Raw genomic sequence first — 18,131 nt, forward strand, 5'->3', positions numbered from 1 at the left:
TGTTTTTTGTTTTTTCCTTCGCTTCTTTTTTTCTCTCTCCTTCGTTCGGTCTGTGATAGATTCACTCAAAGTCCATTATTTCTTTTACGAAAAATGATAAACTACGTCGTCAGGGATTCAGATTACGAGGAGAATCATATGGCAGAAATACATAACAAGTCGTAGATCTTTTCACATCAGGCTCTCAATATTTTTTCCCTATATGCCGCGCCTATAATTCTCCTTAATAGCATTTCCATGGCAACCTTATAAACAAGATTACGAGACGACTTCAATCTAGTCATTTGTGAGTCAGTCTCAGAACTAGGTATAGTCATTAGGATAATGAGGGAAAGTCTAATGTGTGGGGAGGAAGTGAGATCCTACTACGTTGGGAAAGTCTAATGTGTGGGGAGGAAGTGAGATCCTACTACGTTGGGAAAGTCTAATGTGTGGGGAAGAAGTGAGATCCTACTACGTTGGGAAAGTGAGGTTGGTATAGTAAAGGATTGGTAGTTGGATAGTGACACAGGAGTCGCCAAGGAATAGTCTTGGAGGGGTGGTGGATGCAGTGGATCAATCCTCATTTTGTGGACTACCACTTACTATCCTTGTGATCTAGCATTCAGTATCCTTCTGGTCTATGTTTTTCTGTCCTTTTGGACTATCCTAATTAAACATGATGAACAAAATACTTTTCAGTATAATGAAATAAGTCAAAAGTCCCTTTTTCTACGTAAACTTAAGAAAATGTTTAAAAGTTACTGAAACTTTCTTACGTAATACATTATGACTTTAATTTGTCGATCTGTATTACTTATACGGTTGAGGAAGTAGACTGTAAGTACATCTGGAACTTATTAAAGTATATTATCTTGCCCCTTGCTGGCTTACTGAAACATTCTGTACTCCATACACTGTAATTTCTGGTTACACACACTTACCAGAATGTAAATGTTACTCATTTATAAAGGGCGTATTTGCAGAGATAACATTTTATTTACTCTATGTCGAAATAGTTTTCTGAAGACCTTGATTAACTCTTAACAGGATCGATCATAATTATATGTATTACCAAGAATTATGAAAAGTTCAAAATCTCACTTAACAATATTTCTCGATAATCTTCCTCCACAATATTCCGTATACTGTCAGAACACAATATTCCTGCAAGCCATTACTCCACAACATTCCTACAAGCACACTCACACAAAATTCCTGCATGAAAATGATCGACAACATACCTACATATACCCACTCCACAATATTCCTGTTTGCAGTTATCCATAACATTCCTATGTGCAATTACTCCACAATATTCCTGTTTTTGGTTACTCCGCAATATTCCTGTATGTATTTACTCCACAATATTCTTACATGCACTCACTCATCTGTTATTCTGTTTGACCTTAATGGAGAAATTTTGAGCGCAATGGATTTCAGTTTTATCCCTTTGTTTTTGCATTTGACGATGAAATACAATTTATATTTTTTTCTCAGTCGAACCGCTGCACAAAATTCATACCTTCCATCATACTTGTGTGCTTGAAACGCCCGGAAGTGATAAATGCAGTTCTCCTATACGAAAATGGTGGCAGTATGTACACTCGGCCAAAAAAGTATCGGGCGGCAACAGAGTCAAGTTTTAATCTTGGTCTGTCAGTTGTACGTTATTAGAAACCTCAGATCCGGATGATGCGATACTTTTTGGGAGAGTGTAGATAGTCCTCGTAGGGAAATATAGCATATCTTTTTTCTTTTTTTTTTCTAGCAAGATTATCACTGATTCTTCAAAGCACCTCGAACTTAGGTTCGATTTGATTTATTGGTCTGGCCAAGTTTTCAGATGGCTGACACCCGTGTCGGATTAAGAGCCTCCCACATCCGTCCTGTCTCTCTAAATAAGATTTGATTTCCTCTTCAGCGTGAGTCTGCCCGAGGAGGACAATTACGTGGACGACGACCTTGCTTCTGTGGATCAGTCGGTGCTCGAAGTCGACCCGTCTGAACTTTTCGACTCCTCCAACAACCTCTTCGACTCCCGGCTCTCACAGGAGCTGGGCAGAGCTCTCAAGTTGTCCGCCGACGAAGCTAACAAAGGTATATACATACGTCATTTACCGTTCCCGTAGAAATGACCCTATTAGAGGTCTCTGAATTGGTCTTCGGCATGGCCTTTTAAGTAAACAATAGGAAAAGGGGGTCTCTTGGGGACAGACCACAGCAAGCCTGTTGCTTCTTGGGTTTTCCAGCTTTTCCACAGGGTCGAGGGAACTGAGGAATGATAGGAGCTTAAACCTGATGGTAATGATGTTATGTTATCTATATTTCAAGCGACGCTGATGGCTAGTTGGTTAGCTGGGTCATTTGGCGTTTTGGCCAGTCAAATGACTGGGTCATTTCAAGTCGTCAACATTAAATCATAACTGCCATTCACAACCTCTTGCAAATATTTATGTGTTCCAGATAATTCTAAGGCCATACACTCTACCAGCTCGCTACTGGAAGACTCCAATTTGTGTTGTATAACAAAAGCGCCTCAAGAGGGGCGACAGAAACTTAAAAGACAGAGAAACAAAAGATGGTGACGGTTCATTAGACATCTCGTATCGAGTTTTCCAAGAAGTGAACACCTTTCCCTTGGGTGTGACAAGGCCTCCCTCGTCGAAGGCGATGACGTCGTCCTTCGTCAGCAGCCTAAAAGGAGGGAGAGATCAAGGAGCGGCGACGAACAGTGTTCTTCGTGAAGTGCGTTTCGGTCTCAAGGGGTAGCGGATGAATGAAGCTAATGAAGCCTGATCGATATACCATTAATACACACCTTCCTCCTTATGGGTTTCTATGGAGAGCCTGCCTCTGCCTCCCTCTGTGTGTGTGGCCCACCCGCCGTCAACCTCCCTCTGTGTGTGTGTGTGTGTCCCACCCAAAGCTGTGGGAGAACAGCAGCCATTAGAAACCACGTCTCTTTCATGTTCAGCACGCAAGAGTTTCGCCTCGTTAACCCTCTTTCAAGGTTCATTATTGAGGAGTTTCGAGGCCTCGAGTTCCTCTTTCTACCTTCATTATATAAATGCTTCACGTCTTCAGAATTCTTTCCAGAGTTCATTACAGAAGAGTTTCGAGTCTTCGGGGTCACTAAGTAACAGCCAGCGTTGCCAGGAACCCTCGAAACTCAAAACAAACTGTTATCAAATATCATATATGTATCTCTTCTCCCCCGAGGCAAATGAAAGGCTGTTATAGTTGAAAAGCCTTTTGTCAAAGACGTTAGATCCGGGTGTTTGTGTGACCCTTTACGGAAATTCAGAAGGGCTCAGGTGCTTATGGTTTCATAACTCGTGTTTATAAAAAGCCTTAGGGAGGAATATCTTGATGATAAGGCTATTGTCGACAGCCTTTGATGTCTGGTAAGTTTACCTTTCTTTTATGTGAGAGGTTTGCAGTCACGGACAAAAGTCTACATCGAGGTTGAGCCTTAATTGAAATACGTAAAGAGTTAATGAGATGGATGAATAAGAAGAAAACGAGGGGGGGGGGGGAATAAGAATTTTGGAATGACACGTGGGTAATGAGTTCTAAACTTGGAATTGGGAGAGAAGAAACAGACGTCGGAACGGCCTCCCCTCCTCCACTTGAACAAAGACATGACATAGAGGGTTAATCTTTGGACATTAAATGACTCTATGGGCTGGTATGACATCACGAGAACTAGGTAATCATCCAGTATGACCTCATGCAACCTTGTGAACATATCATGATCCTATTTGCAGCCAAGTTGTGACACATTATGACCCTCGGCATCCAGTTGATATCGACCTTTGACCTTGCAGAGCCACAGATGTGGGCGCACCTGGTGTTGATGGTGATCATGGTGATGGCGGCCGTGGTCGGCCTCTCCTGCGCCCTATGGCACTTCGTCAGGCACGCCAGGGCACAGAACCGTCAAGGTCAGGTTTCTTAACGTTACTTACGAGGCTGAAGTCACTATGTATATGTCTCTGTCACATATGTCACTCGTGTAGACTTTGATGCCACATATATGTATATATACCAGATACTTAAGCCACATATGTAGAACACTTGAGAGAGAAATATAACACACATACTTCACCAGATCTGTTAAGCCTTTCTTCTCACAAATGGATGGTAATGCAGTATTTGCATATGCTACTGTTTTTTCATCTACCAATGCTGTCCCATGTACTAATGCAATGCCATCTACCATTTCTGTGCCATATGCCATTTCTATGCCATTCTGCCGCTGTTGTGCCATTTGTTGTTGATACACTCGCTGTGCGTCCCCCTGTCTTTGTTGATCTGTGTCTCGTTATCAAGGTCCTCGGCCTTACGTCTATGTCCCCATCTAACACACACACTCTCTTCACAGGCTTCATGTCCCCGCAAGAGGAACCTCGAGTGTTGGAGGAGACGAACTCTATGGAGGCGGTGGTACGAGACTACGGCAGAGGGGAGGCCGCCCCGGAGTGCGTCAGCCAACCCGTGGCCCTGGTCAGTGTCAAATCCGTCGGGGAGGAGACAGAGGCCTGATGCTCCCCTTCTACACGGCCTGCGTCAGGAGTCTTGCTGGGGCCTGGCCTACCTACTAGCCTCCCTCCTTAGATAGGATGCATCTGAGATGTCTTTTTTTCTTCTTCGTTGTTCCTATATTTAAGGGATACCTTCTTTATAGGGCCTCGTTTAGGACTTATCTAAGGATGTGTTTATAAGATTTCGATCCTTAAACATGGCCTCGCGCAGGACTTACCTCTCCTGTAGGATAACACATCAACAGTGAACAGAAAACGGTGTTTGCACCTTTATAAAAGATTTTCCGATCGTCCCTCAACACTGGGCTCCCCACGCACATGACACGTTTCTCTTCCCACGCCCATGCGCGTGGCGGCTTCTGGCAAAGCTTACTCTACCATCGCAGATTGACTACGTGTCCCTCTCTGTGTGGAGGGCTGGCTTGGAGGAGGGGCAGGTCAGTTTTGTGTGGAGGGGATTCCACTCTCTCTCTGTGTGGAGGGCTGGCTTGGAGGAGGGGCAGGTCAGTTTTGTGTGGAGGGGATTCCACTCTCTCTCTCTGTGTGGAGGGTTTGCTAGAGATTAAATTAGCTTTGGGTGGCTCCTTATGGTATATTGGTATACACTTTTGAGCGTAGCTTCGTCGGCAGAGAACCGAGGTAAAGTCTCTGGGGTAAAATTTGATTTATCTTCTTGTGGTGCAGGTGCGATGGGTGGCTGCTTCGTATATATAGTGCTTTCGTTTCCTCTTCTCGCATGGGCCTGGGAAGAGCTAGGGTATATATATATATATATATATATATATATATATATATATATATATATATATATATATATATATATATATATATATATATGAATATGAAAATATTTCTTCCGGTGTTCTGTTTTGTGCATACATTTTCCATCAGAGAAAAAACTGAAAAATGAAAAACAAAGGGATCGAAAATAGTGTTTACAAATAGCTGTGTCTCCATACAGTCGTATTTGAAAAGTGATATTGAGGAAGTTAAGCCACAAACCATGTCATTACACCGTAAATCTCTTTCCTAACTGAGGTACAAGTCAGTTAGGTTTTTCAGCGTCTCTTTTACGGAAACAATTCCAGCGTGCACACCCCTCTCACAGCTGGCCCAGTTGTCGTCAACACAGTAGAAATGCAACAGAAGCAAACTGCACGTCCTAAAATTTCCATTTTCACATGCAAATAACAACAACCTCCCCCTCACACTTCCCTCTCCGCGAGTGACAAGATAAGGAGTTATTGTCCCGCTTGTGTTTGACACACTGGTGGAAGTGTACACAGTACGGATGACTGTCTAACTATGCTGTTCGTGTCAGATCTGCAATCAGCAGCCTGGAAAAATTACCGTGATGAGTTCCTATGAGTCCACACGGGGAAATGAAACACGATAAGTTCCCAAGTGCACTTTCGTGTAATAATCACATCATCAGGGGAGATACAAGAAAGAAATGTAACAGTCAGTTGATATACAACGAAGACACGTAGCTAGGACGCCATATCAAACTTTTGAGTCCATATTTACCGAATCTTGTTTACGGAATGTAGTTTACGGAATGCGATGTTCGAAATACATTTCACGGAATCCATTTGAGGGAGGCCAAGGCTTTGTTGCTTGACTTACGTGGGCGATCTGTTGGCATGACCTCCTGATCTGTAATTTGAATTTCTCTGTATTCCTTTGTATTCACAAGGTCAACTTCTTTGTACGGAGATCAAAGAACCACTCACCACCCCTCACAGAGGACAGATCCTTTGTACAGGAAGTTAACATTCTTCAAAGGCCTATCAACCTTAAAAGAATATGGATACCAAATGATGCAGTTGATGTCTTGCCCTTAACTCACAGTTTCTGGGGGACATATTGTAGGGGGGCCCCAAGTCTCAAAGAGACATTCTGTGGTTGAGGACGACTTCTCCAAAAGGGACACAAGTCTTAAAGTCTTAAAAGAAAGCAGCTCTTGACTTTGTGGTTTAAGGGATATCTCGTCCCAGCAGACACTTTGTCGTAAAACGACATTATGTGCTTTTTTTTTTTAAGACTGAGTCCCATGCGAGATCGGATTTGGCGTTGGTGTTTGCTGGTCTGACTTCCCGAGACACTGTGACCCTCACGAGGCACTGTGACCCTCACGAGGCACTGTGACCCTCACGAGGCACTGTGACCCTCATGAGGCACTGTGACCCGCACGAGGCACTGTGACCCTCACGAGACACTGTGACCCCTCACGAGACACTGTGACCCCTCACGAGATACTGTGACCCTCACGAGACACTGTGACCCCTCACGAGACACTGTGACCCCTCACGAGACACTGTGACCCCCCACGAGACACTGTGACCCTCACGAGACACTGTGACCTCTCACGAGATACTGTGACCCCTCACGAGGCACTGTGACCTCACATCACATCACGATTCACTGCATCTCCCAACCACAGCTGCCAGGAATGATAATTTCTGTGCTATGTCATTACGGACACGCACAAGGCATCGCGTGAGGCACAGTTCTATATGATGTCAACTTGCCCCTCAGGTCAGCATGGAATCAATCCCCTTTTTAATGCTGGACAGTATGATGACAAATGCTGAGCCGTGTTGATGCTGTGGAGGAGAAAAACTTCATCACGAGCTCTGAGCAGAAAACATTGCGAGAGTCTGAGAACAGAAACAATACAAAGACAGAAAACCTTGAAAATATGAGGAAAATACAGACAAATTGTAAACGTCATAAAGTCTTGAGGATTCAAGAAAAGAAAACGGTAGAATACATGAAAAATCTGAAACAGGAAAAAAGAAAAATACGAAACTATATCAAGTAAAAAGAAATGTATGTGAAGATGAGAATGAAGGTTTGAATATCGGATTAGATCATAAAAGTCTGAAAACAGCGGAAGGTTAAGTCGGAAAAGCCTAGAGGGAGGGGGAAGGGGACGTGGTGGAGGAGGGTGGAAGGAGAGGGAGGCGCTCCCTGGAGGGGTTGTAGAGGGGCAGGTGGGGCAAGTTACCGTTGTTCTGCACGGGAGCAGAACATGATCATGACCTACCTGGGGCCACCATGCCAAGTGCATTAACTTAATGTCAACCATCGGTGGAAATATCTTTAGGCTAGCATGTGGTTTGTGTCTGCTTTTGATCCCAGAGTTAGGGAGGATACACACACACACACGTACGTGTACAACCCCCTCGCTACCGATGGGCAATTACCAATAGGACATTAGACAGTCACGAAGAAAACAGCTTAGTTTCCGATGAGAGGTTGGCGTCATTACAGTCTCATTCTCGAGAAAGGTTCATGTTGATTACATCATTACGAAGGTAGTGTTCATATGGTTCATGCATCTCGAACGAGCAATCTTTCCCCAAAAGAGAAACACGGGTTCGGATCCTCAACTTCGAACCATGACTGCGAGGCAGGGAAGCCTTGAGTACTAATCCCTCCTGGCATTAAATATCATGTTCGAGGAGTCGAATCCTCATCTCGCTTGGTATGAAACAACAGTGAAGCGATTCGAAACCGTTCGCCAGTGTAAATATAAAGGTTCAAGACGGATTCGCAGTCGATGTTGACGACGCAATGGCCAATCAAGTAGCCGAAAATATTTCTCTGTTAATTCCGTTTCTGAATGGACCCAATAGAATGCTATTACAAAAAATCAACAGTGGAGCATAATCATGGTTCCCATCCGAACGCAGGACGAAGCAGTCCCTATACCAAACCGTCATATGAACCAGAATCGAAAAACTAGGAAAACACCTGACAGTAGTCTCGCCAAATCCCCAGTACAAGTGTTTGGCCAATGGGAGGTCAGATGAGATATCCTGCTCCAGTGAGAAGCCAGCTATCAACCCGGAGCCAATGGGACGTCTCGTACCATTGTTCCGACTCTTGTGATCGAACAAAAGAAGACCTCTTGGTTGCCGGTAGCATATACGTATGGAAGGAAATTGATTGCTTTGTTTAACCCGAACCTCTGCTAGACGTAGGTATTACGTGTCTCCAATGTCTGCACGGACTCCGGATAAGCTTTTGTTTTAAGAAAAGTGATTATCAACCGCACAAAACAAAAGGGGATGGTTCGGGTGCTTCACCGTGTCTGAAGTGTTGGCTTCGCGCGTGTCGAGATTCCTCCTCCCGTTATGTCTCTGGCAACGATATGAACCCACCTCAGTCTTCCAGGTGACATCCCCCGACCCCGGACTCCGACCCCTACAGGCGAGGTCCCCACTCACTCCCCGCCCCTCCTCCGTCGTCCCCCTAAGGCAAGGTCATGTAAATAAGTCGCTGGTGTAAACAAGGTTTACAGTCCAGTCCAACAAAGCCACTGACCATCCCCCATCCTCCTCTCTCTCATCGGCAGCAACACACACACACACACACACACACACACACACGATGAAATAGAGGAACGTCGCGCTAAAGATGGAATTACGTGGATATATAACGAAAACTCGAGATGTTGGGAAATAAGGAAAACCCTGAGGAAGAGAAGAATTACTACAAGGATAAGACAGTTATTCCAGCATCTGTTTACGAAGGTGATTCGTGGGAAAAAAAAAAAGATAACTTGATGGGAGCCCCGATGGTCGAGAGGGACGTCCATACTAGGTAAAAAAAAAATAATGACACCAACCAGATGGGAAGTGGGGGGACGGGGTCAACACTAGCAATTAATGATCATACACGCACGAGAGAGAGAGAGAGAGAGAGAGAGAGAGAGAGAGAGAGAGAGAGAGAGAGAACCAGGGGTTGGGGAGATGAATGGTATAGGTAATGATGGCGACAGGGGGGCGTTAATAGGTTTGGGGTGAGAGAGAGAGAGAGAGAGAGAGAGAGAGAGAGAGAGAGAGAGAGAGAGAGAGAGAGAGAGAGAGAGAGAGAGAGAGAGCAACAGACAACAGAAGCAAACAGTGCGCGGTGGCAAAGCGTAGATTCGAAAAAAACTAAACAAAAGGACATTTGAAATAAGCGTATAGGTGAGGCAGCGTATAGGCGCAAAACCGCGTATGGTCAAAATCGAGTAAATCAGAAAATGATTAGCGAGACAGAAGACATTACTGTATATATCATTAGCATACCAGCCCTCACTACCGCATATCATACGAAATACATAGTCATATCTACTTTTAGCTGTGTATACGTACACATACACAAAGTATACAAGGTTGATCGACATACAGTGTATGCTCAAAATGCACTACAGCTTATCTGTGAACACTGGAGTTCAGACGACATAAACGACATAGATAAATCATATACACATACGATTTATATAGGCGATACGTGCAAGGGAGACTACATAAATGGGCCATCCAGAGAGGAATGGTTTGCTGGTTTTAAGTGCACTTCTCTAGTGATTCAGTCTATATAATATTCTATACACTGAGCTACCAACTGGTTTAATCTATATATTCATAAGTTGTTGAAGGAGATATACACAAAAGACTATCCTCAATCGATGCGACAATGTGAGGAGGGTATCTGAGGATGAAGACAAGATACTGGTGCTAAATGGGAGTTGAAAGTGACTTTAATGTCAGAAAGAATCACGAAGGTAATGGGAAAGAAAAGAGAGGATTAACAGGGTAATACGGAATTAACATTAGATTAATAGGGTAATAGGGAAGCTCGAAGAATACGACAGAGTAATTGGAAGTAAGGGAACCAGTCAAGAAAATGAATATGTGAAGAAATATCGAAAAATATGAGAGGATAACTGAAACACATATGGATAATGTGTAGGAAGTGTACATATACTTATGTAGGACGTACACATACACATATTACTTTGCAAAGCTTTGAAAACAGAGAGAGAGAGAGAGAGAGAGAGAGAGAGAGAGAGAGAGAGAGAGAGAGAGAGAGAGAGAGAGAGAGTTGAGGATGTGAGCAGATGTTAACAACACCATATTTTCTGTACCATTATATTATCCTATGTTGTGTACGTGATTCTGTGGTTGTTGTATTCTTGTAGAGTGTGGGAGTCAAGCCACAGTATTTACTTAAAGAAAAAAGTTGTGATGCAATAAACTTAGTTCATTTCATACGCTTCTTTTTGAATCATAAAATATTTCAGATTTTTTCGTCTTTCAGGTCCACGTATTCTCCTTTCTTGTTGTTCAAATACTGGTGGGGGTAATTTTGATTTCATTATGATATCCCTAATTACATTTACATTGACTACAAAACGGTTTCAATCAGATTCTATTGACATTAATGTAATTTTGACTGCAGTCTGACATACTGTTCTTCATTCGATGTGTCCATGTTTTATATCTATATTGGAAATATGTATGAGTATGTGTGATTGATTACCTATCTATGTCTACATGGGGATTTATGTATTGTTTATGTACGTACGTCTGAATGTTCATGTATACTCACACTAACCCCTGTGGGAGCCAGGGTACGACCCTTGACCACCAACGGACGACCTTTGAGCACATAGGTACGACCTTTGACCATTGGGGACGACCTTTGAGCACAGAGGTACGACCTTTGACCATTGGGGACGACCTTTGAGCACCAACAGACGACCCTTAATAACAGCACATCGGTACGACCCCTGTGTGTGATGGCGTGACCTTCGACCCGGTCCTAAAATTAGGACAGGTCAGGTCAAAGGTCACGCTCAAAAAGGGGATTGATCACATGGTACCACACGTGTAATCATCACACTGACCACAGTCCTGTAATTAGCAGCATTCTGCTCTGGCACATGACACCAGTTAATTACAAACTCAGGTGATTAATGCTAGACGTGCCTGGCTAAATGATTTCGTCATTAGGGATATATTCCCCCCCCCCCCCAGAATTACCAATCTGGGTTGAAAACCTTGGATGTAAATAAGTATCTAACCACGATCGTCATTTTGTTTTGTGTTCGCAGTACATCCTTTGTTTTTCAATCATAATTGAGTGATTCTCTTTAGGTTTTCGAAAATCATCGTTTTTATTCTATTCTGGAGCAAACTATTCCTCCCATTTGTTCACCATTTACCGTTTTCTTTCCTTTACTATTTTTCAAAATATCCTTTTTTTTTTTCTCCCCCACCATTCTCGTGTTTTTCCCCTGTTGTTCGTCATGTGGATGTAGGAACAAGTGGTGGCAATTTCCCCTCTCTCGTAATCATTTCCCCCAAACCCCAAGGGGATCTCTTACTGCCTCAGTGTTGCCAACACTGGAGGGGGAAGATAGGGCGTAGCTGACAGTGTTACCAAATGAACCGCAAAATTGACTAGTTGCTTCCTTGGGGCTGAGGAATGAATAATTTTGGACTTAAAAACCTTTTCGTCATTGCAGGATCGCACTGTCAGTGCCTTTAAGAATCTGTTTTCCTTCAACTTGGCACCAGTAAAATACCTTTAATATCTCCCTTGTCTCTGGTTGACTTGTAGATGTGAGAGAATAAAAAAGATCTTACCTAACATCTCATTCAATGAAATGAAATATCTAAGTGAAGGTGGGCCAGTCTGGGTGATGAGTCGTATGATTAGAACTCTCTGATTAATCTTACTTTGAAAGTGACTTCGATTAATCTTTCTTTTGAAATTAATTTTGATTAATCTGGCTTTGAAAATTACTCTGATTAACCTTACCCAGATGACAATCCTTATCTATCTTAGAAATTATTCTGATTATAGTAAAAATCAATGATTAATCTTAATGTAAAAAAAGATAACATTTTCTTTCATGGTCTTTTTCTCGTTTTTGTTTCGGAGGAGAAATATTCTTCTTACGAGTCTTGCACGTCAAGAGTAAACTTAATTACTTCGCTTTTTCCACCCCTTAAGGCAAGAGCTATTTTCCCGCTTCCTCGCTAATTTAAGATCGCTCGCTTCTCTTCTTGACGATACGACTTCTTACATTTCCCTCCTTCAGTTCCAGACGAGCTTCCTGACGCAGAGCGACGGACTGACGGAGGACGACTTGTGTGACCTCAGCCACGACTCACTTCACGACCTCGACCCCACCTCCGACGACCTGATCAACCAATGCCCCGGTGACGACCTCCGCAAAGACATCCACTGCGACGGCATCACGAGCCATGACCTCCGACCTGTTGACCTCTGCCAGAGCCTCCCTGACGCCCTCTTGTTGGACCCGGAGTTCCCGGATGAGACACTTGACCTCCTGGTACACTCGTCACTCTCCCTGGGGTCTGGGCCTCCCTTGGACAGTGACCTCCCTCCCAACTTTGACCCTCTCCCTTTCTATGACAACTTCCCTGGTATCCCTGAGGTCTACCATCCACCCGGGTCATCCCTGCCCGTCCTGGAGCCCTTAGAGTTACCCCACCACAACATCATCCAGATCCCTGATGCCCTGGCGATCCAGGACCCGGGTGTAGGGGTCCTGGTCGAACCTCTGTCCCTGCGGCCGTTCCTGGAGGTCCACCTCCCCTTCTGTCACGAGGAACGGCTCTCCCTCGGGCACTCCGAGGACGAGGTCTTTCAAGAGACCGTGGAGCGGGAGGGAGGTCTCGAAAGCTGTGGTGGCGGCAGCAGCCATCACCTGTCGACGCCAAAGACTCAGCGTCGACACGTATCACTCGACGATAACTGGAGACTTGGGGATGGAGAAGGACAGATCTTCCCCGCGTTCTCTCAGTGACCTTCTGAACTCCCTCCACGGTTCTCTGAGAACTCCAGGAACTCCCTCCACGGTTCTCTTGAGAACTCCAGGAACTCCTCGGTGTTCTTTAAGAACTCCAGGAACTCCCTCCACGGTTCTCTGAGAACTCCAGGAACTCCTCGGTGTTCTTTAAGAACAACCATTACAACACACACACCCTCAACCCCTTCCTCCTCCCCTTAACGATCTTTATAGAACAACAGAAGTCACTATATACTTATGACTTTCAATGAGACAAGAATAAATCTCTCTCTCTCTCTCTCTCTCTCTCTCTCTCTCTCTCTCTCTCTCTCTATATATATATATATATATATATATATATATATTTCATAGATAGCAGTTAACAGTATTTATCGGCATTATGTACATATGCAAGGACCTGTATAGCATATAACTTTGATATGGAACAGACTTACATGAGCAACGTCGGCGACTGAACACTAAGAGAACACGATCAGGTGAACCATGAAGAACAGAGGAGAGATCATCTCTCCTGAACAAGCTTAGCTGTCCATTGTGAGTGCGTCAGCTTAACTGGTTACGAAGGGGACTAAAGTCTTTAAGTCAAAAGTCTTCACATACTCAAAAGTCTTCTGTCCCTCACACTCATTTGAGACCATTTGCCACACACTTAAGGGTTGCCCATTTAACCCTTCGATAAACACACTCAAGCTTAACCAATATCTACCATTATATAAACCACTCACCCACACACTCAAGTGAACCCCCCTCCTCTCCACACACTCTTCAGAGGAACCACGTCAAGACAAAGTTAAACCACTGAAACACACACGCACACACACACACACACATGCACTCCAAAATAAACCAATCATAACACACTGAAGTTAAACCAGACACTGACTGGATACTGAAGTCAGTGAACCAGGCACTGACTGGATACTGAAGTCAGTCATCCAGACACAGACTGGATACTGAAGTCAGTCAAGTCATTGTTTCTCTAGATCAAAACATCGGTTTGAGACGTCATCTAGTCATGACGTCACAGGAGGAAGTCAGCTGTCTCGATTACGTCATCATTTCCATCAGCTTAAGCTGCCATGGGCTACCATTTCCTTCATTCCTGCTCGCCGGCTGTTCATAGCGACATGTGGATGAACAATAAATTATTTCACGTCTTTGGTCGTTTTCATATATTTCCGTTCTGTGTGAACACTTAGCTTTCGGTCCTGTGCACCACCAGGTACTACAGCAACTGTAGAAATACAGCCACCATGGCAATACAGCCACCATGACGACATAGCCACCATGACGACATAGCCACCATGACGACATAGCCACCATGACGACATAGCCACCATGACAATATAGCCAACTTGACAAACGGGTAGAGAGAGGAATCACTCACCACTCGGGTAACACTGGTCAATATAATGAGTTGGCAACATCTCAGGGGCCTCGTAATTACCATTCCTAAACGGTCGAGTAATTAGCGCCTCCTCCGACCCCTGGTGTGTGTTTGTGTATTGAATGCTTAAATGGGCCTCAGGCCTACCAACTGCCTGGGGGCCATTAGAGACATCAAAGTCATTAAGGTAAAAACTACGAATTTGGGGTTTACAGTGTTTATTCTCTCCTTGTGGTAGAATGACGATTCAACATCGTTTGGTTGACAAGTTCCTCAACTGTCTCGAAAACAGTCATCCTAGCATTCGCTAATGAGACAACACAAGTTCCTTGACATTACGTTGCTTCGACAGAGACATTCTGAGCAGAGTTTGGGGGAAGACCCAATAGAATACATCTATTTTTTCTTATGGAATTTGTGACAAACATCCCCTTCTGTTGCTACCTTCCCGAGCCAAAATATGGGGGCAACAGACGCTCACGTAAGAAGGCTCTGTCGTCTCGTCTGGAGCGAAAACGACACGAAACGACATCTTCCAGAGAAAACGACATCTTCCAGACAACTTCAAAAACTCCTGGAACGCTGCAGAGGCCCCACGACATATTCATATGCGTTACACGAAAAACCAACCAACCAAACCTACACAAAACCCAGCCTTGTCTCACCCCACTACCATCAACACGACAACTTACAAACACTGAGGGTTGTAGAGGACAATTTATGGCCGGTTGCAAGCACCATTTGCTTGTGCCAAGCAACATTTACTCTCTCGCCAACCTTGGTTATCTGCTATTTCAGAAGTCATTACTGCAAGGAGCCTGCTTGCAAGAAGTCTGAGAAGACTTGTTCACACATGTAAACGTAATCACAGTTTCTGGTTCCCGAACTGAACTGCCTTGATTTTCATCTTTCGTTTATCACATTTGATGCATCATCTACACATGTAAATCAAGACTACATCATAGAGAACAAAAATATATCAAAACAATAACTATTCAATACTTGTTCCTATATATAAATGTTTATATTATAAGAACTCTATAATCATGGTAATAGGATAATGATAACGGCATGTACCTTTGTAAGCTCAAGTCTACGAGTAATTGCAAATTGCTATTTGCTCAGGATGTGATATGTTGCTTCGGAGAACACGATGTTATACATTGTATACATTTCATTAACACTATGTTATGACAGTGCAATTAACAACAGTACAGGACTGGTGGGAACTGTATTCATCTCTCTGTCTCGACAGACAGAAGCAAGGTTCCAATACAGCTTCGTTCAGATGCAAATCTAAGCTTCGTGACTTCAGATTAGCTGTCAAGATGTCACACTGCCTTCATTTCTTCCTTCACTTTAGCTATGAGTATCATGTCGCCTCCCTTCCTTCTTTAAGAAGAAGAAGAAGAAGAAACGCAGAATCACAAAAGGTCTTCATTCCTGTTTTTGAATTCAGTGTCGAGTGGCCAATTCCGCTTTCCTTCCTTCACATGAAGCTCTCGAGCGCTGCACTGCCTTCATAACCATTCTCCAGACTGGCTACTGGGTGCCATTTTAAGCTTACTTTCACCCACCGTGACCAAGACTTATGACACGAGCCACTGCGAACTCTCCAGTCGTGTCAACCAATTCTAAAAGACTGAAGATCACAAAGGATTTTTCCCCCCCAAGACGTTTGCAGGAAACTTAAATACGCTACACCACCTTAAGTTCAACGTCTCAAGTTCCTCTAACTTTTCTACTGTCCTCTAACTCTACACTTTTGTTAAGATAACTTTTACAAAGTATTGAAAAGTTCCCTTTTTTTTTTATTATCCCCCCCTGCAAAGACGATGGCAGATGGTTAAGCAGGAACGAAACCTTCCTCTGTGTGGGCATGATCCTTGTTGTCCTCTCGTGTTGCTCAACTTATCCACAAGATTCAAGCGAGTCTTGGACGCGTTAGGGAGACGGTGAATCGTACTTGCTAGTATAGGAGCAGAGGAAGAGGAGAAGGAAGAGGAGGGGTAGGAGGAGGAAGAAGAGGAGAGGGAGGAGGACATGTATATATATATATATATATATATATATATATATATATATATATATATATATATATATATATATACATATACCAAGAAGTTGTGAATAAGAAGACATGTCAGGGGATCAGACTCTTCCTCCTACCATTCTCATCTTTGACTCAGAGCCACTAGTTCATCCCGCTCATAAGACAACAACAACAAACCAAAACCTAACCTCAACAACCAGCTTCAATTATTCTCAGGCAACGTAAACCCACTCTTAGGATTTACTAAAGTAATCCCAAGATAAACCAGACACAGGGTTGTCTTTAATTCCCTTATACGGAAGGCTGATTACACTCAATGATATTAAGACACAATCTCTGGGATTTCCTAAGACGAAACACTGACTTAGCTTGTATTTCTGGCCAGAACGTTACTTAAAAGTGCATACATGGCTTTAATAAGCAGGAAGCAAAGGCGGCTTCGACTCCCGGTAAAGAGCATTTGATAGTAATACAGACTGAAAGAGGTTCACTGGTTCGTATTCATCATCGAGTGATACAACGCTGCCAGGTTCATTTGAAGACTCGACACTGCATCGTTCATAAGCTGTGTACTGTTCGAGTGAGTGGTTTACAGTTTTCATTACGTGTAATCGAAAGAGATGATGGAAGACCTTCATGGTGATTATAGAGGTAATCAGCTTATCATGTGTGAGAGAGAGAGAGAGAGAGAGAGAGAGAGAGAGAGAGAGAGAGAGAGAGAGAGAGAGAGAGAGAGAGGCACTGCTACAGTATCTCATCTAGAAGGCAATAAGCTGCTATATAGTTGCCGCGCAAAGCGTGATCTCCACCGACACAATCACACAATAAGGTCTACACTCTGCATATGCAATGGAGGACTCCAACCCCCTCCCCTGAGGCACGATAGTTGGAGCAATAGTCTGCTGAATATGGAGTATATAAGCAAGAAGAGAAACTCCTTCCAACTGCCGCAGAGCATTCCTTAACCCCACAGTAGTTGCCGGAGACCGTATTTGCACCGTTGTAATTAAAACGCCTTTGACGTTCGATTAGTTTCCTGTAATTCCATCAAGCTGTTGGGGTTTCGTGAGTTGCCTTTCGCTGCAACATGATGGGATTCTTAAGAACGTTATGTGAGTAATGACTCATGTAAATAGGAAGTACGTGCATGGCTGGAATCTTAATTAGATTACCGAAGTGTCTCGAATCACACAAGTTGCTCACCAACAGTCAAGAATACGGATCCTGCTGCTCCAAAGCTGCGCTACACCCAGCAGCAGAGGTAGGGTGGACTCCTCTGATATGAGAAGTTCTTTGACGAGACTGTACTGTGTTTTATCAAGTGACGACTTCGCCAAGATGACTTTTCACTTGCGGTATAACACTGAAACAAGTATAGGAGTCCTTGAACACCTCTTGTATATATATATATATATATATATATATATATATATATATATATATATATATATATATATATATATATATATATATATATAATTCTAGGACCCCTTTTATGGGACTACTGTCTCATCAAAGCTGCACTCCACGCAGGAGCAGGGAAATCAT

At 43.6% G+C, this 18,131-nt stretch overlaps 1 protein-coding gene across 2 annotated transcripts in view; it reads left to right on the forward strand.

Moving 5' to 3' along the window:
- Nucleotides 1-14,294, forward strand: part of LOC139747093 (uncharacterized) — a 54,865-nt gene extending 40,571 nt beyond the window's left edge. The window contains exons 7-10 of one of the 2 annotated variants that reach the window (XM_071658911.1): nucleotides 1,904-2,079; nucleotides 3,810-3,926; nucleotides 4,367-4,488; nucleotides 12,409-14,294. In XM_071658911.1, coding sequence (XP_071515012.1) covers nucleotides 1,904-2,079; nucleotides 3,810-3,926; nucleotides 4,367-4,488; nucleotides 12,409-13,140 — 1,147 coding nt within the window. In that variant the 3' untranslated portion in view covers nucleotides 13,141-14,294. The remainder of the gene's footprint in view (nucleotides 1-1,903; nucleotides 2,080-3,809; nucleotides 3,927-4,366; nucleotides 4,489-12,408) is intronic. The other variant, XM_071658910.1, reaches the window with a different exon arrangement.
- Nucleotides 14,295-18,131: the final 3,837 nt, after the last annotated feature.

The sequence above is a fragment of the Panulirus ornatus genome, chromosome 67, assembly GCF_036320965.1.
Source record: "Panulirus ornatus isolate Po-2019 chromosome 67, ASM3632096v1, whole genome shotgun sequence".
Classification (NCBI taxonomy): domain Eukaryota; kingdom Metazoa; phylum Arthropoda; class Malacostraca; order Decapoda; family Palinuridae; genus Panulirus; species Panulirus ornatus.